Source organism: Maniola hyperantus, chromosome 11, assembly GCF_902806685.2.
Source record: "Maniola hyperantus chromosome 11, iAphHyp1.2, whole genome shotgun sequence".
NCBI classification, from domain to species: domain Eukaryota; kingdom Metazoa; phylum Arthropoda; class Insecta; order Lepidoptera; family Nymphalidae; genus Maniola; species Maniola hyperantus.
This window is the reverse complement of record NC_048546.1, coordinates 4,659,767-4,681,944: the sequence shown is the minus strand read 5'-3', so window position 1 is coordinate 4,681,944 and position 22,178 is coordinate 4,659,767. Positions and strand designations below refer to the sequence as shown.

The 22,178-nt window shown below is 37.5% G+C and overlaps 1 protein-coding gene across 3 annotated transcripts in view; it reads left to right on the top strand.

Moving 5' to 3' along the window:
- Kdm3 (Lysine demethylase 3) overlaps window positions 1-22,178 on the top strand; it is a 219,591-nt gene that overhangs the window by 183,961 nt on the left and 13,452 nt on the right. The window contains exons 1-3 of one of the 3 annotated variants that reach the window (XM_069501795.1): window positions 11,962-12,019; window positions 13,883-14,360; window positions 14,948-14,968. In XM_069501795.1, coding sequence (XP_069357896.1) covers window positions 11,977-12,019; window positions 13,883-14,360; window positions 14,948-14,968 — 542 coding nt within the window. In that variant the 5' untranslated portion in view covers window positions 11,962-11,976. Of the gene's footprint in view, window positions 1-11,961; window positions 12,020-13,882; window positions 14,361-14,947; window positions 14,969-22,178 lie in introns of those variants that run through there. The other 2 variants (XM_034973369.2, XM_034973370.2) reach the window with 2 other exon arrangements.

Here is a 22,178-nt window from a genome sequence, read left to right as displayed (position 1 = left end):
CGGGGCGCACAGGCTCCACAAAATGGCAGCCGGAGCCCGGAGGCGCGCGGTTCCGCCGACTGCCGAGTCCGCGTCGTGACCGCCTGGAATCCACGCGTTGGAACCCTCATCAATTATGCATGAATGCGAACGAACGCCAATGTTTACCCGCCATGAGACAACAATTTATTGCGTCGTGCGGTTTTTGACATTCGATCGTCCACCGGCATAGTACTACCCTAATTTACGGAATGGTGAATAGTAAATTACGCAATACGCATTGGCGCCTTCTATAGACATAAACCAACTAACTTTAGGCTGTCTTTAAACATAACAAAAGTACATTGTCTCCTTCTTTAAGAAACAACCTCCCTATGGCTAATGAAAACTTTTCTCATTTTGGCTTTACTACAGTACCTATTCAGCTTATGGATAACAAACACGTCATCCACGATAGGTTGCAACAATATTTTATGTGATAACATGAGCGACACAAACAAAAGCCTAGAAATCGGAAATACGCGCAACTACAAGTGAAGTTTATCGTTTTGTTTATTATTATCATATCGCGCGAGCCAGCGGAACGTCCAACATGTCATCATGATTCATTGTTATTGCATCACGCAGTGGGTCGTCAAATTAATTCAATCGTAACATCGCTCGCGTCTACGCCTCTGGCCGCAGCTGTGTAAGCTATCGATACCGTTGAATAACTCATTGTTCGGACTAGTCGAGTACCATTCCCGTTTGTAAACCTTTTCTGAGCATGGAATTTTATCATGTGATATATGCTGTAAATTCTCCCACGCGAATGCGCGTTGTCGGGAAATTGCGACGCCTGTACATGCACTGAGGAGTATGTTTATGTAGGCATCATCCCCTTTCACTGTAATCGTTGTGCGTAACGTTTTGGATATTATAATTTATACCTGAAATAACTGACTTAACCTAACACAATGGTCTTGTTTTTAGATATGCAAATTACTTTCATTTCATAAGGTTTAGGTATGTAATCGTATACGCACAACACAAGAGTATTTATTGAACTTATTAATTACATTGGTATAGCAAATAGGGTCAACGTATTATGTATCGAATGCAATGTACCTACTACAAAAAAATAAACAACTGGATACATAATTTTATCAATTGAAATACCAAAGTGATTTGGTAATTTGAAATTTGATTTGATATACTTAGTCGCGTCGTTCGCAAATTGATAATAATTGAATGTTAACTAAATAATCTAAATCGTGTTCTGTTGTTCACCTCTGTAATTATACTTAATTAAGTAATTAATGATAAGGATAATGTTGCTGCTGGCCTTGTAATGGTTCGTGGTACAGATAGAATACAAAACAGGCGTATAAATAGAGTTGTGATGATAATAAGAGTCAGTGATGTCCCACAAAAAGCCGAACGGTACTTTTTATTATTCTGCAAAATGACGCTGTTATAGTTCACGACAGTTAGGGAACTTGTAACAAAACGTCGCGGCTTCGACGTCATTGCCATGCGTCAAATAATACCTTCATTTGACGCTAGGTAGACTATGAAACGAAAGTTTTTCTTTGATTTTAATATCGTATACCGTATACACCGTATACACGTAGCCTAATATTTCACATATCTTTGATTCAGGATCAAACCGAGAGTTCCATCACTCTAGTCCATTCTGACGCTGTAGTCTGTACTGTAACTTGACCCTGAATGTAAGTTTTTATGTGAAAAAACGTAACACCTGAGTTTATCTGCCCAATTGATATAAAACAGATAATGTAAAATCACGACGTTTGCCCGTTTATACTTCATGGCAGGTTTACCTTAACGCTCATGTCACATTAACTAAACTCACATGAACGGTAAACATCTGTTTTTTGCTCTTTTTATCAATAATCATAATAATATTATGAATCAACTTTTAGGTACTGTTATGTACCAAGAGTAAATCTTTACTCAATACATTTCATTAGTTTCTAGCATAAGTACAAGTAATCATCGGGCGAGGGCGCTTTTTTGACTCCTGATTATAGGAGTGTTGCTCTTCCTACTCAATATATATAAAAAATCAAAGACATTTACAGCCGTACTCAGAGTCGCATAATCGTTACTTAAGTTTAGTTTAAACGAGACAGAGCTATGTCTCTCACATAAATCTGTCTCGTTTTAACTAAACTTACGTAACGATTAAGCGCCTCTGAGTACGGCTGTTAATGTCTTTAGAAAATATTTCGTCCACGCCCATTGTCCCTGTCTGAGTTATTACTTATTAGCCGTATTTAGCTAGAGCTTGTTCAAATACGGCATAGAGTGGGGCTGTTATCTTATCAGTTACTGCAACCAGGTTATCGACTGCCATGTTTGCGTTTCCTATCTTCAAATTCTCGTCGGTGTGCGTTATCTACACATATCATAGTACGAAAACACGTTGCGTGTTAAAATTATTTTAAAGAATTACACACAATAAGTATAATATGAGCCAAGCAGATGACTGCTTTTTGTTTAAGACCGATTTTTAATCTATAATTTTTATCTAAAATAAATTCTCTATATATAAAAATGAATCGCTGAATGTGTTGCTGATCGCAAATCTCGATAACAGCAGAACCGATTTCGCTAATTCTTTTTTCATAATATTCCTTGAAGTACGAGGATGGTTCTTACGGAGAGAAAAATCCAAAAAATCTGAAAAAGAAGCGACAGTTAGGCGGTATGAAGTTCCCCGGGGCAGCTAGTAAAAAAAAATGCTTGACTTTGATGGTAGAAAAGTAGTTTCAGATATTACGCAGACTCTCTTCACGCTGTCATCTGTTTTAGGGCATGTTCACTTGATGTTCACGTATAGGTACCTTCTGCGTCAAAAATCTGATTGAGTTGGCGACAGTTACCTACTTAGTTATTCACCAAATTTTGTTCTGCTCTATTTCATCCGACTTTGTCTGATCAACTATTATCGGTCATTTGCGATAGGCGATAAGTGAACGTTAGGTTTTATGCTTTATCATTGTGGAGATATATAAAAGTCACATGAGATTCGTATCATAAAGGTCGCTTATCATTAAAATGTCTGCATTGTTTTGCGTCGCCTAAATTTGAAGCTATCTCAATCTATTTTGAGCGCAACTGAATAAACGCGTAGTTAAATAAGTTGATCAGCTTGTTATGGAATCTCCCTGAAAGATAAAATCTGAAACAAAAATATCGCTAGAGAATCAAGGCCACGTATCCCAAACCATAGCAGTAAGCAGACTATACTTGACGCTTGTTGAACCGAAAAATTTAAACGGAGACCGCGCACAAGTAAGTCATGTGGAGTGCCTTCCAGCACATTGCACATGAGACTGACGGTAGAAAGAGGGTGACGGAAAATGGCTTGATGATGCAGAAGACGGAGACGGACAGCAGAAGGCGCCTTTTGTTTACTTGTTTTATACGACATGTTTTACTTGACTTAGACTGGTAAAGACTCATCTGAATGGTTTGCCAACTTAGACCAGCTTGGTAACTGCCTTCCATCGAGATGATCGCTAGAGATCATTCTTTATAGGGAAGGTCATGTTCAACAGTCGACGTCCTAAAATGAATATGATGATGTGAGCGTGATGAAAAAATCGTGACTCACATAACAGGTCTTCCGTCGACGGTGATTTAAAAAGCTGCTTTCAGATGCATTGTAATTTGTACGTGCAAATTACATAGCATTCGTTATTCGCATGTTACCGCTAACACGATTAGCACAAGGCCAAAACAGACACACGACCTCTTTGCATGATTTACGGGAAAAAAACACTTCGCGATCAAGTTGTGTCGATTTGCGTGCACGCGAGCCCGTATGGCGGATTCTAGTCGCATAAAACTTCAATACAAATATCGACGACAAGTAGGTGATGGCTTTGCTTTCTATCTGTATCCCTCAATTATTTTAAATTAAATTAAAATAAAAACCGGTCAAGTGCGAATCCGACTCGCACTTGTGGCTAGGATTTAGGTTTTTAAAAATCCCGTGGGAAGTCTTAGATTCATCGGGATAAAAAGTAGTTTATATATCACTCTCCAGGTCTTCAGCTTTACCCATGCAAATTAATGCCAACCCGTCATTGCTCCGTTGCGACGTGATTGAAGGGCAAAATAAACCAACATACAACACACTTCCGCGTTCATAATATTATAGTAGGTAGTGATTTAGAGAAGAATGTAACATTAAAATATAACAAAGTAGAAAATAAATTTGATGTCAGATTAGTTATTGCATTGAGTCGTAAAACTAAAGGCAATCTATATCAACGACAGTGTCACGGAATAGTTGGGTCTGTGCCAAATTGTTTGCAAGTTGTTGGTTGTTAAATACGCCAGGCATGCTGGTCAACGATCGATATGTTGTTTATGTTGTCCTATATTATAGGTAGAAAGACCAGGTCGAGATAGCAAACGGGGTGGTGACGCCACGCACACCCGCACATCCCCCGCGCTAACCCGGTGCGGGAAAGCGCGGGTGACATGCGAATGTGCGGGGCGTCCCTCCGCCTCATACCCCGATTGCCATCTCCGCCTGTTGCGTACCTAGGTACTTTGATTGTTTCCTACTTCCAAAAGTAATTTAGTTGGTCGTGGAAATAAAATCGACAAACGTCTACGCACCCCAAGCACACGAGTATGGATATCTACTCATTTATTTATTTATTTATTTAAAAACAAAGATACATTTAGAATATTAAATTACTGACAATTAGGTACGGTGTATCACAAAAACCTGATCAGGTTTGTCCCTACACCGGCATTCCTAGGTAAACTACATTGAATCAGCCCTTAACACTAAAATAACTAATAGGTAGTTTCTTAAAAATCTAACTAGTCTACTCTAACAACCTTAAAACTATTATACATGACCTATAATTTTATTATGTATTACTATTTATACATGACACCTAGAACTATTTATACTTGCATGAATAACTTAGGACTACATGACTACGTGACTACATGAGATGCTATTTTATGATGAGATGTGCCCCAAGAATGCATACGGTGTCGATTGGATGGTTTATTGCTAGTCTATTGACACTGAAAAATACTAACACCATCCAGGGATGGATTTAAACCACATTTAACAGATGTTGATGGTTGATGACGGACAGAGACGGAATACGGATGGACAATTATTATATTAGGTTTTTTAAATGCTTAGATTAGGTCATCTCGCACAACGACGAAGCGAGACCACATGAGTAGGCGAGACTGGTTTAAGTTGTAACCCATTTAAAAAATAATGTTCACGGAAAGGATAATAATATTATCTAGATATCACCCTTCTTGTCTGTAATTATCATCCGTGGATGGTGTCAATATGTATTACTAGATGATGCCCGCAACCCGCAACTCGTCTGCGTGGATGTAGGTTTTTAAAATCCCATGGGTATTTAATTTTCCTGGATAAAAAGTAGGCTACCTATATCCTTTTGTTACGATTGCAGTAGGTATCAGTGTATTTAAAAAATGTTTTTTATCTATTTTTAATCTATTCTCTTTCTGTTATCTATTTAATAAATGATAGATTGTAATAAACATTATTTTTCATTCGTTAATCGTTAGTTGTTACCTACCTACTGATCTGATATATTTTAACCTTTAAAAGTCCGTTATATCCGAACAGCCGATTCAGCGAATTGATCAATAATTTATTCGCTTCAAGTAGGTATTAGTTAGTTCTATTATATTATTCTGTGTTATTAGGTGGATTGATATAGGTACCTACAATGGTTTATTGTTGTCGACAAAAAATGCTTTGCACGTTGCTGGGTATTTCCTAGAAAACGATTAATTTTGACGATAATACATACATACTTACTTAATATTAATTTATTCTAGGTACATTTATTAATAGGTATCTAAGTATACATTTTATCTAAGAACATTTTATTAATACTTACTTCTCGCTAATAAATAAAGCAAAATATTTTTATCATTGAGGAAAGTAAAACAGTCATGAACTCATAGTGTGAAATTAGTTATGCTCCATGCATGCCTGATATTCAACGCACACATGTCGGAGGCAATGTGTTCGATCAAGTTTTATGACTAGTCGATTGCGATTACTTGTACTCGCATGCTACAACGACTAGCTTACATCGCGTATCGTGATTATCGACATCTGCCCTTCCTTTTATCGTGGTATGGCTGTTGCTATACCTACTTTGATAGTGGAATTGCCTCGTTGGAGACGGGTGTCGGGTTGGTCGGGTGCTGCATGCATTGCCGTCAGGTGCGCGCTCTTTGTATGCGCGGGACGAGGCTCCCCTTTTCCATCCCTCGTCTCCTGCCTCACACCCGCACTGCCGTTCACTTGTTGCTACGTTGTGCTACGTCGACGTCGTGAGACTGGCGCGGTGTGCCCCCCTCCCTCCTCAGGCCACCATTTCCCCGCGTTTCAGTTCTTTGTGCGCCACCGAGGCTTTTGCACGTCTGTGCCGTAACGAATCGTTTTAGCATAGTCGTGATCTTTGTTCAATTATATTATAGCTATATGTCCTATAGCTACATAGCGTAGCCGACTGGAGTGTTGTTGGTGTGTGTGCGGGTGAACGCCTGGCTGCTTCGATTTCCTGACCGCTTTCAAGGACGCAACTTGAGTGGATTGCTTTTAATTTTCAACGGTGTCGTCGCAGCGACGTGGAGGATCTTTTTTATAGCCTGGATATTTTTGTGAATGTGACTTTGAACTTTCGTGATTGTTCACTGTTTATGAAAAGAAAATAAAATTGTTAAAAAAGTGATGAAGTGCCGCTGAAAACATTTTTAATTACGGAAGATTTTTAAGTGCCTTTTACCCCCTTTCCACCAGTGAGTATCCTTGCGTATCTATTTGAACTTAGCATTTCATTAGGTAATAAATAATCAAAATGTAGATGAAATATAGGTAGGTAGGTACATGCCCATTTAAGGATTCCGTACATAAAAAGAAGCCCTCATAGGATCATTTTGTTGTCTGTCTGTCCGTCTGTCGTGTCTGTCATGAAAACCTTTAGGGCACTTCCCGTTGACCTAGAATCATGTGGCAGTTAGGTAGGCTCTTATAATAGCATAAGTAAAGGAAAAATCAAAAAAACGTGAATTTGTGTTTACATCACAAAATAATTAAAATTTTAATCACGAAAAAATTAATTAACTACATCACAATAACTTGCAGTGTTCTTCAGATAAAAGTATTAAGTACGTACATCTCGTACGTTGGTACGGAACCCTTCATGTGCAAGTCCGATTCGCACTTGATCGGTTTTTTTGTAACAACCTGGTGATAGCTACGACTGTTAATAAGATTAAGAAGATTAACTAATGCGCATTGTTGTGAGGCGTCCAAGTTCTAATACAGTAAGTGGGGCAGTTAATTTTTTGGCGTTAACCATTTTCATTCGTACCTAGCTGTGTTTTTTTAAACAATCGACGACTTTTTCAATCAGTAATATTACTATACGAACGAATTACTTCGTTAATATAATAAATGCCTAAGTTTTTTAAGTTAATGCATTATTAAGTATTTATGAAATGTAATTATATATTATATATGTATGGTTTTATTATGTTACAACTTAAAGCGTTTCCATAAACGCTACATTAAATACGAAGTAAACGAAGTAATATTTTAGTAACTTAAATACGTTACTATGGCGTTATCATTGCAATGTAGTGTTTAAGCGTCACTATCTTTATTACGTTCTCAATTCATAAAGGCTTATTGAAAGAATTCGATTGAAGTATCATTAAATTACTACGTCGCGGTTAAATAGTCGTGCATTCGAATGACCTTTAATCAGCACAGCAGTGTTATCGCCGTGTTTCGAACTCAATGTGTTGTGAACGTGCCCTGGCCCCCAAGTTGTGCTTATCGCAGCTTATCTCCACTGTTTATTCATTTATAGAGCACTAGCTGACCCGCCCCGGCTTCGCTCGGGTGGAATTTAGAAAATCAAGGTGGGGGTTGAATGTCCAAAAATCCTGAAATACATATTTCTTCAATTGTTGCCGAAAACCCAAATACCAATTTTCATGCATATAACTTGAAAAATGACGGACTTTCATACAAACTTCCATCCCCCATTTAACCCACTTAGGGGTGGAATTTCAGAAAATCCTTTCTTAGTGGATACCTGCTCTTTACAAGGAACACATCCTCCAAATTTCATGTCTCTAGAACCAGCGGTTTAGGCTGTGCGTTGATATATATGTCAGTCAGTCAGTCAGGACTTTAAATTTTATATAGGTATACAGAAGATAATGAGCTTTCTGCAGGCTTGTAGGTATTTCCACTTGCTCTAATTTTAAATCATCGCGATGCTGTTGAAGACTTCTTTGTCTAAATATCAATGAACTGTACAAAACAATCAAGTTGAATGTTATCTTAACTTATTTAGCAGGTACATAGTTAATAAACCTAAAATTTTACTATGGAATGGAGCAGGTATAGTGATTTGCTCTATTTCATGTTGTTACTTGTTAGTATGGGTTAACAAATTAGTACGTAAATTGCAAGCAAAAAAATATTTTTACTGATCAAAAACCTGTTCAAAAATTCAAGACATTAAATAACAAAAATCAGAAGCTTTAATACAGTAGCTAAAGTGAAATGAAAGACGAAATTATAATATATATATAGGTGGGATATATGGTCCGATCGCAATCAAGCCAATGCGCATACTAATTCCTAAAAAAATCGTTTCAACAAAAACCGTTTAAATAATTATTACAGATGGTAAACGCATATTATGTAAACGTAAAACCTGTATGCAATTTAGGATAGCATTGCACAATTACGCAGTGCAGTTATAGTAGCGTAGGTAATCATTATGCATCTATGAAACCATTAATAATAATAATAATGAAGCCTCAATAGCTCAACGAGTAAAGGAGTGGACTGAAAACCGAAAGGTCGACGGTTCAAACCCCGCCCGTTGCACTATTGTCGTACCTACTCCTAGCACACGCTTTACGCTTAGTTGGAGAGGAAAGGGGAGTATTAGTCATTTAACATGGCTAATATTCTTAAAAAAAAAAAAAACAGGTACCTTCTAGGTAGGTATTACTAATAACGATATCCGATCTGTCGGCCGATCACGATAACTGTTCGTTGATACGAGGTAAATTATACTGACTGTATGGAAGTCTGCAAATAGAAGTTCGAAAACAAGTTTACCTAAACGCGCAAAACGGAATTACTCCACGCTTCAAGTTAGGCCTTCACAAGAAGTTTTAAATCGTCGAAAGTTGTAAATTATCTCTGTAGGTCCTTTTCAAAATGTGTTTTAAAAACAAAGGTCAAGTTCCACAGAATTTTGTTGTAAGATAAATTATTTTAATAATAATAAATCCGTTTGTCATATTGTTTAGTGGTTAATCAGGAAAAAAACTTTATATTTAAGAATAATAATATGGTTAATTCTATTATGTGTACACAATGGGGCTAATTCCTTTGTACACAATCTCTAAACTAAACTAAAATGGCACGTCTAAATCTATTGCTATTCCTTTCATAATGTTGTTTGCGGAAAAGGATAGCACTAGATTTAAACCTGTTAATTTAGTTTAGTTTAGAGATTGTGTACAAGAGAATCGGCCCCAATATCTAAGCAAATCTAAAATGGCACTTTCATAATGCTTTCTGCGGAAAAGGATAGCACGATAGCACTAAATTTATAACTGTCAATTTATTTTAGTTTAGATATTATCATGTATACAGTGATGTGATTCTCTATTATAACTCTATGCACGTATACAACAGAATCAGCCACATAAATTACCTACGCTTATTTGATTACTTAATTAATAATAAGTAAGTACCTACCTAGGTAGTTAATAAATAATAATAAATAAATAAAAATCTTTTTTATTCGTATAAACTTTTACAAGTACTTACGAATAGTCGGATGCATCTACCACTGGCTCGGAATGCCTTAATAAGAATTGAATTCTCGCTTGATAAAAGGTAGCCACAATGTTTATAATCTGGGTAAGTTTAGTTGATACGGGTAGATTTCATTTCAAGGAATAATAACTACATTAATTTGCTGAACACTTTACTGTCATAATATTAACTAAAGTGTGTAGGTAATAAAGTAATTCTCGCTTGGTAGATAGGTAGGTACCTACAATGTTTATAATCTCACATTGTTATGAGTTGCGGTTTTGCGGTAATCTCCGTAGGTACCTACGTACCTCCGTTCTTTATTCAATTGCAGCAATTTTAAATTACAGAGAAGTATTACGTAATCGGGTAATATCAAGATAATTGCTTTATGGCTATAGAGAAAGCTTTGTCGCTATTAATTAATATCCTATTAAGTAGCGGTTATTGTACGACTGGAAGTGTTCATTACACGCTCGGCGAGGCTGTACGCTCTAATGGTTTTAACGAGATATCTACTTCAGTCAACAAACTGGTTCAATACTGTATTGGAATCTTAAATACAAGTAGGTAGTAGGTATGTACCTATAGCATAATAGTGTAGACATTTTGTCTTTACGGACTTAACGGAGTAAGTAGTTAGGTAGTCTCGTTACTCAGCTCCCCCTCCGTCAGCTCGTGACTAGTAACATTAGAATTGATAGGCCATAGTTAGTTCGGCTAGCTATTATGATCGGAGTTGTTCAATATTATATTTGCAAGGTTAAAAGGGTGCGGTTTCATTGATCGTTTAAAGGCATGCACGAGATCTATTGCGTGCTATTGCCCTATATCGAGAAGTATTTAGGGAGATATTTAGCGTTAGTCATGTGAACAGGCTGATAGTTTTGACCTTTTGGCCTACCATTTCCGTTGCAATGCAACTAGTAGGTATTCTATGTAACTATTCGTTCGTGTCAACGCGTCCTCGTTTTATTGGTCACTTAACAACTGACGCAGCAATTTATTCTCGGAAGGCGTGATTGTGGTCATGGAAAATGTTTCCAAGATGAGTTAAATTATTTAAATTCCAACTCGATCCAACTAGTTAGCAAGTGGTTGACGTAAGAAATGTTTAAGTAATCATTTTCAGTCTCCATTTAAGTTCACGCAACCTAAATAACGAGTTGGCGTATTTTATTAACATTGCCATTTTAGTGGTAGCCGTTCGTGTATTGGTGCAATAGTTGCATCTACAAATCGTCCGTATTCATGAATAATTCAATAAAGATCAGAATGCACGTCGGCTGCTGCGTTCTCGGAACACCCGTGTGTATCAACTTTTTGCCTCTCCTTTCTACAGACCTATCTAATGAAATGTTCTCTCACCGGCCCCGCCTCACCGTTTGTCTTGTCAATCAGCTGCTGTCACGCGGTGCACGTTGCCGCACTTCCCCCTACGAGTTATTTGTTACCCTATTGTCCCCGACCGCTGATCACTGTCGCATTGTCTCGGCGCTATTGTTTACAGCCACTCAATAGTTTGTTTTCTCAGAGATTCTTCATTGTAAACATTCTTGTGTTTACTTAAGAATTGGCTTGTTTCCAATTGTCTGTGTTCATTATCAAATTTGAAAAAAAAAGTTATTATTAACTCTGATTACGTTATCGTTTTATGTTATCATTAGAACAACGACTTAATTGATTATACTGCCTCTCCCTGTCGTATTTCATCAATAATGATAAGATTATTTGTTTTAGTAGCCTTTCGTCGTCGTCAAACCGACAGACGTCCACTGCTGAACATAGGTCTCTTGTATGGGCTTCTACTCGCCAGTGTCTTGCGTTGAGCTATGGTAACTTTGTTACTTCTATGCATCTCCTTATTCCTGATTTGATCACGTAGAGAACTTCCGAGCCTCTCTCCGTCGTCCGCTGAGTGACTCTGAGCTTTGTTATGTTATGAGGCCCATAGTTAGCGACTAAAGTCTTGGATCCGTATGTCATCTCTAAGCACTGTTCGAAGACTGGTCTTCAAGGATTGGAACTTTGGACGAGAATACCTCTTGAATCTTTTTGAACGCTGTCCACCGACGTGTTCATAGAAGGAAAACAATGCTGTCGTCATGCGAGTTACGATAACGCGACTTCTCTACGACCGGTTCTTCGGTAAGCAATCATAGAAGCTATTAAAGATGACCGACTTCCTGACTAAACATTACGATCGTATCATAAACAATTGCTATCATTATACAAACGCGACGAGATGAAATCTTATAGAACGCACGCCTGAATACATAAACCGTTCGAAGTACACGATGTTTGGTTTCTTCTGTATTTAGGTTTGTTATGAATAATTAATTATTTATGCGATTATGTAAATGCGCATCGCCGTTAACAGCTTCTCATTAAAATTCCATTGTGGCTTGCATGACACGCAGGCTTGTTCTTTTGTGTAGGTTTCGTGTCGAATTTTATATTGCCAACGAACATTTTAATTTATTCAGTTATGATATAATCCACTGCTACCGTTTCTTTTGATTGTCCTTTTTTATTTCGTGGATAGCTATTTTAATAGGAATTACTTACTTTGAATGCAAATTTAAGTCTTTTTCTATGCAAATGTAACCTAGAACAGCCTCTTATGTATATTATTCGTTTTATTTTTTCTATATCTTGGTCTGTTTCTCATAGTTTAATTTGCATTGAATAAAGGATAGCTAACATAATGATAGGTATGCTCTTTTTTATCATGAATTAAGTATATTATCATTAACATAATTTGTATAAATCTAATGTAAGCAAAACGTGCGAGGATAACAGGTTATCTTATTGACTGAGCGAAGCGAGGTCTCCGAATTTACTTGGGTGAATTTGTACTTATCCGTCTGTCTGTTAGTCAGTCGGTCAGAGAATTTTATCTTTTGAATTAGTGAACATATTAATAAAAGTGAAATATGATGACATATTCAGTTACTTATCAAAAGTGTCGAGATACTTGGCGTCTTTGCCACAGTGCCCTCAATCGCCAAACGCCGGCGACCAGCGCGCCATGTTGCCTGCACATTTGGCGGGCAGCCAGTCATTCACGTGTCTTGCGGCAGTCGGCACACAACCCGACACACGCAACACTTGCGACTGTGCCAACATAGATTCGCATTCTACAATGTCTACCGACGATGTCATCTTCCTGTTCCGGTATTAATAGCCCGAACGTGACTTTGATTATTAATTTCTTCAAGGTGAAGTCGAGCCTCACTTGTGAAAGTGGCAACTGCAATCGCGCTGAAATTTCATAATAAATTTCTTCTTCTCAATGGTTCACTCTTGACAAAGTGGTCGTGGCTATGAATTTTTCACTGCTGCTCGTGCGTTCATAATAAACTACATATAATTTATATTAATAAAAAAATACATTGTGGTGTTGCTTAATAACTTTAAAACCTTCTCTTCACGATTCGTTTATTTTCATCAAATTATCCAAAACAACTACCAAAGCAAATATTTAAATGGTTTTTTTTTGTAAGCTCATCAGCTACTCGTATGTTTTATGTTTGCTCATAAATTTAATTTGATATGTTAAAAGCGGCGGTGTCATAACGACACATTTTTGCGACTCTGTAGGCGTAGTGTGAATGAGCTGGTTTTGGCTACTCTCCAAACGTGTTCGGATCTACATGCCGAATTACTGACGTAAACCATTTTGTCAGCCGATTTGCTGATACTTGTATCAACATTTGTTATTTGCCCATTTAGTTTCACTCTTAATCTAAATTTAAATACATATATCTACTTGCTTGTTTATAGTTGTTTGAAATGTTTTAGAAGTAATTTCTAGGTCTTATCATTTACTACATTCTTCTGTTTATTTCGAGAAAATAACAAAGGAGATTTAACAAATGTAAGAAAAAGGTGTTACGCTCGGTTTCCAATTCGGTTTAGTTCCAAGGTTATACTATAGCACTGAAATGATAAGCTTAAGATCTTTGTATGAAGACGTAGATGTTTAACAATTTGTTTCCTTTGTTGCAGGTGCCGCAGAAAGTGTGAGTGCGAGTGGTGATGTGGTGGCGGTTAGTGAGGAAAATAAGTGTGTAAAGGAGGAAACGAAGGCTGAGGTGTGCTCAAAAAGTGTTGGTGAAGTGAAGAGTGGAGTGAGTGCGGGCGCGGATGGTGTTGGCAGCGCCGTGGCCTCCGAGGAGGACGACTGTGTGATAGTGTGCGCGCGCGATGCGGACGATCGGTCCGACTCCGGCGTGAGCGGCGTGCGTTCGGGCGGGTCGGCCAGCTCTGTGGAGGACTGGCGCGGGATGGCGCACGGCTACGGCGGCGGCCCGCCGCCGCCGCTACTGCACCTGCCGCCGCCGCCGCCGCCCACGCTGTACCCCAGCGAGCTGCTGTGGAAGCAGCGCTACCAGCCGCCCATCCACCCGCAGCTGCACCACGCCATCGGTGACGAGTACATTGCAGCCGCCACCTTCGATAGAGAGAGACATGAAAGACTGCTACGGTTAGTTGCTTTACCTTTACACTTACACGTCGCTTCCTCCCTTAGTTGCCACAATGGAATTATCAGATGCCTTATTAGTGGAGCATGTTGGTTAAACAGTATCTACCAATCTTATTAAAGTTAAGTAAGTAATTAAAAACTACCGAAAGTTAAAATTTATGTGTATAAAATTCCATGTCAAGAAAGTAGGCTCCTAAAACCATAGCTATCAAATGTAAGGATCTATTAAAACCGTTGTGAAAAAGTAATAATAAATAAACTTAATATACAAAGGTCTTAGAACAGCTTATAATAATTGCATTGCCGAAATAGTTATTTAATCCAAAATAAAATTAAAAAAAAAAAGTTTATTCAGGTTAACCAAAAAGGACTGCCAAAGGACGTTTGTCGTTTCATAAATAAATTGGATTCATAGAAACACGGTAAAGAGTCATCTTGCAGAATTTACGATCATAAAAGATTAATCACAAATATAACCTCTTGTCTTTAATTTGTTGTAAAATGTGTTTGAATTATTCTTCTTGTAAATAAGTCGCAATGTGTTTTCCTTGTTTCATACTGCCAACATCGCAACATGAAAAACGTAGTGACTTTCAAGAGCTCTCGAGGTTGGTAAAACCATAATAATTTAACTATGCATTTTTGTTTTAAATTGTTGTATATTTAAATAATCGTGATCTTGTGGTAATCAAATTATTTCTTATTTTTTCATTAACTCATCTACTTATTATGAAGCTATTTTCCCTTTTATTATATTTAAGTACTTGGTTAATTGCCACTTATCAAAATTTCCAATAAACAAACTGCACTTATACTACAATTTAATCTTAATAAGAAATTATATTATAACAAGAACTTGGTGCGTGCACTGCCGTGCATGCGCGCAATCTGAAGTTTTAGGACTCAAAACAATTTCACCGTCAAGTTATTATTTTATGACCGATTTCGGATCTTACTTGAATAAAAACTTGTAGATAGGTATATTATAACTAATAGGTAATAATAATATCATAATTATAACATAAAATAACTACTTACCTACTTGCTAATTACAAAACGGAAATTCATATTTTTCTTGCAATTTTACGTGGGTATTTGGGTAATTGCGTGTTAATTAAACCTTACTACCTACCTATATACCTACGTCGCGCGTCGTCGTCCTAAACGATTATTATAAATGACGGACGTTTGTCTAAACTTTGTTAACAAATAAAAGCTGGTGGAAGTCTGCAGAAATTAGTGACATTGCAATAAGTAATACCATAGTTCACGACAGTTTAAGACCTTCTAACTGCTAACAAAACGTCGAGACTTCCACGTCACTGGCAAGCCCTAAAGTAGCCCTATTTTTTATTATTTTACGTCACCATAGCCTAATATTTGACATACGATTCAAGATCAAACCGAGAATTCCCTCACTCTAATTCACTACCTATATTTTAATAATAACATAATCCTCGCCTCGAGTATAAATTATTTAGTAAGTTTTTTTACTAGAGTTTGTCTTTTGTATGTATTTGTATTTTTTAGTTTGGGGGTCCGAGGCTCTAGAGTCTAATGTAATCTTAACGTCTGTGCGTGAATGCGTTATTTAGTATGTCTTTAATGACAACCCCATATAAACTTGGCATCTCCAATCTCCATACACTCAGGTGCTGCCGATGTGGCGTAACATTGCATCTATAGTACGTCACAGGTTGAGTTGGCAATGGGGGTACGAGGCGTGTGACGCCCCGCACACCAGCACGTCATCCGCGATCGCCCGATCCGGATAAGCGCGGGGGCTGTGCGGGTGTACGGGACGTTCCCTCCCCATCATCCATCTCGACCTGTCGCGTACTATACTAGCTTTTGCTCACAACTTCGTCCGTGTAATGATAATGACTCATTCGTAGCCATAGTTGATAGCCGATAGATAGCACTCGAAGTTTAATGTAGCTGTGAAAGAATTTTCTGAATGGGGTCATTAGTTCCGGAGATATTGCCCCTTACACACAAATTGACACACTAACAAATACCTCTTTATACTATTAGTACTTAGATAAAATGACTAATGTTTTGTCTAATTGTATGTGCACTTAATATCGCAGAGGAAGAGCCACTTCCGCAGGCTATTGTCATAGACAGACACTGAACAATTCAAATAACTTGTTAATTTACATACAATAGATAAAATAACCGAGTTTCGTGTAGGAATATCTTTCTTGTTTATTTAATATGTTACACACATACTATTTGTAATATGCATACATAAGTTAGGTATATAATATATCAGTAGCGAATGTTGTTAAACGTTTTAATGTAGCATGTTGAAATTACTTGAAACTCGCCTTAGCAATGGCAGAATCTTATTTGCAATCGCAGATAAAGAATAATAATTATTAACTAAATATGTGCACATAACTTAAACAATAAATATTTTTATTATTTTCTAATCATAAACGAGGCCTCTATAGTTTTATTTATATTTTTTAGGGTTCCGTACCTCAAAAGGAAAACGGAACCCTTATAGGATCACTTTGTTGTCTGTCTGTCTGTCTGTCTGTCCGTCTGTCTGTCAAGAAACCTGCAGGGTACTTCCCGTTGACCTAGAATCATGAAATTTGGCAGGTAGGTAGATCTTATAGCTGACATTTGGGGAAAAATCTGAAAACCGAGAATTTAGAGTTGCATCACACAAAAAAATTTAATTGTGATCATAAACTAATAATTAGTATTTTCAATTTTCTAAGTAAGATAACGATATCAAGTGGGGTATCATATGAAAGGCCTTCACCTGTGTATTCTAAAACAGATTTTTATTTAGTTTTATGTATCATGGTTTTTGAATTATCCTGCAAAATGTCGAAAAAATACGACTGTAGTACGGAGCCCTCATTGCGCGAGCCTGACTCGCCAAATAAAATAAAATAAAAAAACCGGCCAAGTGGCCGGTTTTTTAATTTTATACAAATACCTACAACATTGCTAGTTAACGACTAAGTCCCGTAAATTACTAATGCGCGTGGCCGCCATTTTAGTGACGTCAGCACTGAAGTTTCGAGCTGATGGTATATTTTTACTTAAATATACGTTAAATAAAGTCAAAATAACGTCATTTCGATGGTAATGAAACATGGTTCCAGCGCAATAGCAATTTGCGTGACTTATACTAACTTACTTAGTACGTAGGTACTAGTTGATTGCTTAACTGCAAATCATGCAACGGTTGGTCAGCATATAATTTTATTATGTAAATGAATAAGGTAAATGTCATTTCCAGTCACACAACACTGATTGATAGAGAAGGAGATGTATTTGTAATTCTAATGAATACGTAGGTAGGTACAATTTGCTTACCACAAGGATCACAATAAATTCTCAGTAATCTGCGGTGGGCACATTACCGCGCGGTAAAACTTATGACTTAATTTATTGCATTATATATTATTTGTAAAATACGTGAACATAATATTTTTATAAATAGGTAGGGTTAGTTAAGGAAATTATATAGTTTGCAAGACTTACCTATTTGTTAATGGAATATTACTAGGATATTGCCTTTATTACTACTAGCTTATGCTCGCGACTTCGTCCGCGTGGACTACACAAATTTCAGACCCCTATTTCACCCCCTTAGGGGTTGAATTTTCAAAACTCCTTTCTTAGCGGATGTCTACATTATGTTAACTATCTGCATGTCAAATTTCATCCCGATTCGTCCAGTAGTTTGAACTGTGCGTTGATAGATCAGTCAGTCTGTCTGTCACCTTTTCCTTTTATATAAACAAATAGGTCTTACGACCGAAATTAATGCATCAATGTATCTGTAATCGTCTGAGTTAGACCAAATCAATCTTATATTACAAATCTGGTTCTATCAATCTGATCTGATTTTATGAGCGCAGTTTTTTACCTATATCTATAAATTATTTAATGGTGTAGTGCTTCTTCCGCGTCCTTTAACATTATCATGGTAAACTAGACCAGCCAGCAGTACTGCAGTGAGTTCTTATTTCTTTCAACTAATCTAACACTGAAATTGTCTACCGACTCTAACTAAAGCCATCTGTTTTACCTGCTGTGCACTACCATTAAGTTTATCTGCGTTGCACTACTATTAAGTTCTTCTAGTCGGTCTTTAGAATTTAACGAGTTCCATTGTATTTTGAACAATTGGCGTTCCGACTCTGTATTGTAGTGCTGTAAAGGACAAGGCTATTCAGGTTGTAGTTGCTCTTGGTAAAATTAGATCCGGTAAAATTTTCTTCCATGAAAAATAAAAGCATTCTACAAAAGACCAAGCTTTATCCAGTTTTGTTTATAGTTATATTGGGCCAATGCCATATTATAATGAGAAGCGTACAAGTTCTGAAATGCATTTATATCATCGACATTGTTAGGGTCAGCGGAATGTTTGGAATAACTATCTAGTTGCCTTCTTTATTGAACTATCTGTAGCCTTACCTATTATAGATGCGAAAGTGTGTTTGTTTGTTGGTTTGTTGTTGAATCAGGTCGCGACGGTGCAACGGATTGACGTGACTTTTTGCATGGGTATAGATAAAGACCTGGAGAGTGACATAGGCTTTTTATCACGGAAAATCAAAGTTCCCACGGGATTTATTAAAATCTAAATCCACGCGGACGAAATCGCGGGCATCAGCTAGTGTGTATCATAAAACTAATTGCACTGAAAAAAGGGCGGATCAACAAATTCCCAAATAGCCGGCAACGCATTTTTTTTAAATTAAAATAATGTTAACCATTTTAATTATGACTGGCTTTCCCCTCCAACTAAGCGTACAGCTTGTGCTAGGAGTAGGTATGACAATAGTGAAACGGGTGGGGTTTGAACCGCCGACCTTTCGGATTTCAGTCCGCTCCTATAACCGTTTACCTATTGAGGCGAATATTTAAGCTATTGGCGGTTTCTCTGGTGGCAAATGTTCATAGGCGGCTGTAGTCAAGTGACTGCCTGCCTGCCTGCTAGTTAGCTTGCTATTTACCACTACCCATATTATAAATACGAAAGTGTGTTTGTTAGTTGGTTTGTTGGTTTGTCCTTCAATCACATCGCAACGGAGCAACCTATCGTCGTGATTTTTAGCATGGGTATAGTTAAAGACTTGGAGAGTGACATAGGCTTTTTATCCCGGAAAATCAAAGAGTTCCCCGGGATTTATAAAAATCTAATTCCACGCGGACGAAGTCGCAGGTACCAGCTAGTGTACTTATATATATATAAAAACTATAGATGTTGTGTTAAAAATTAAAAAAAATTGTTTCATTCAGCGAATTTCATTTAGTTAATGAATAATTGTATGGTAGGTCTAATGAGTAGACAGATAGTCTGTCAGACCTTCCTGTCAGCTGATTGCCGTTTATATTCTAGGTATTACTGTATAGCGAGTAATCATTGTCGTTATTTTTATCGCAGCCTGAAGGCTATATACCTATTTATCTCAGAGTGATTCATCCTGTACGCGTACTATAGAATGTTAAGCCATTAGTAGTCCGGTTGTCATCGTAATTTTTATCTGCTTATCAGTTGAAGAGATCGATATGAATGACAACATATGCCCAAGCGAACAAAATTTTTCACGGTTTTGGAACCAAATAAATCAGCGTCACTAATGGACGACCCGTTTGAAATCCAGACGTCACTGAGGTTGCATTGGTGCTAAAGCACCACTGAATCGGTGTCATTTTGTTTGTTCAATAGCCCTGTCCAGACGAAGTAATATATAAGTCAATGGTTGAAGACGATACTTTAATCTTTAGTGGAAACGATCAATCAAGTGAAGTGAACTTGTTAAGCTGTAATAGTAAAAACCTAAGGCTTAGATAAGCGATGTTTTTATCTACATAAATAACTCTGTACTATAGGTATCTTTGTAGCTAGGTATAATACTTTTGCCCGCGAATTCGTCCGTGATACGTCATAATATTATACTATAACTTATAGCCTGTAGAACTCAGGGATAATGTAGCTATCTATCAGTGAAAGAATTATCAAAATCGGATGAGTAGTTTCGGAGATTACATCCATGATTACTCCTGCATCCAAACTTACAAGCTTTATAATATTTAATGTAGATTTATCCAGGCAAGTCCCTCGTTTGACTTTCTAAATAGAATAAAACCTTGTGGGAGACATCTGGTTATTTAAAAAAAAAGTAAATCCACGCGGACAAAGCCAAAATACTTTAGGTAATAATATAAATCTACAATACCTTGAAGTTGAAATGTAAGTAAATTTTATCTCTAAAAGGAAAAACGAAGCAGAAAATCGTTTAAATCGTTGTTTATGATTAAATATAGACGTGAATTAATTCCGAGGTTGATTACGTCAATGCTGGAAAGTTGTTTGTGGTTCAAGGTCAACGACACCGACGTGCTTTTGTCAATGTCAGCTGATTGCATGTATAAATAGATACTTAAATTTTGTCCAACTAGAAATGAGAATTACTTAATTACATACATACTAGCTCTTGCCCGCATTATTCCATCTGTAGTACGCGACAGGTCGAGATGGCAATTTCTTTTTTTTTAAGAAAAAAAAAGAAGAATATTAGCCATGTTAAATGACTAATATTCCCCTTTCCTCTGCAACTAAGCGTCAAGTTTGTGCTAGGAGTAGGTACGACAATAGTGCAACGGGCGGGGTATGAACCGTCGGACGACCTTTCGGTTTTCAGTCAACTCCTTTACCCGTAGAGCTATTGAGGCTCTGTATTTGCGAGGGGACGCCCACCCGCACAGCCCCCGCGCTAACCCGTTGCTGGCGAGCGTGGGTGACCGATCGGCAGGCGGCCCTATACCCCGATTGCCATCTCGACCTGTCGCGAACTATGCATGCACGAAAAGTTTTGCGTCATCATTCCACACGCATGGCAATAAGACAGGCATGCAATATTGTAATTTTCGTGTCCTAGCTAACATTATTAACTACCACCTAACGTTCGTATTTCTGAAGTAAAATTTAGGATATTGGCATGGCAAACGATAATTTTTTTCATTCAACGAAATATTAGCTTTTGACCGAAGGACCTACTTGATTATTAGCTAATCCATTTTGTTTCGTTTCATTTGATTGGTGCAAAATAATTCGCGGGGAATCAAATCCACGATCACCCACTTATAATCATAGCGCTTACCATTGCACTACGGGGTCTACACTCTACCACAGTATATATATATATAATAGTACTCCGTAACTTTACATACGCATGTTCTACATTGTTTGTGCCAAAGGGAAACTGATCTTGTAGACGTCATCATAGTCGTGACTGAAAGTAGTGCCAAATTCACATTCACTAATGTACACACGTAATTTTCTTACAACTCATTCCAAACGTTAGGTATTTGTTTTCGTGCTCCTCTAGCATTATTTAGCACAATGTTGTGAGCAGGTACTACAACTATTAGTCCGCGACAGGTTGACATAGCAATCGGGAGCGGGGAGACGCCCCTCATACCCGCACGTCACCCGTGCTCGCCCGCACCAGGATAGCGCAGGGGCTGTGCGAGTGTGCGGGTCGTTGAAAGATGCAGTACTTTTAAACCGTAGGGATTCAGGAGCTGCTGATTGAGAAATCATTTTGTAGGTGCCAAGCATAAACTTCAATATTGAACACCAACTCCCAATTCCTCAATCCTGATGCTGCAGGAGTGCTGCACTTGTAAGCCGTGGGAATTTAGGAAATATTGATGGCAATTAATTACTTAGAAAAAGTTTCAGTTTAGTTTCATTATTATCAATGAAATAATCTCAATTAGTCTTGTAGGTAACTAATTTGCGTTACAAACATATGAAATGAAAATATAAATCATTAA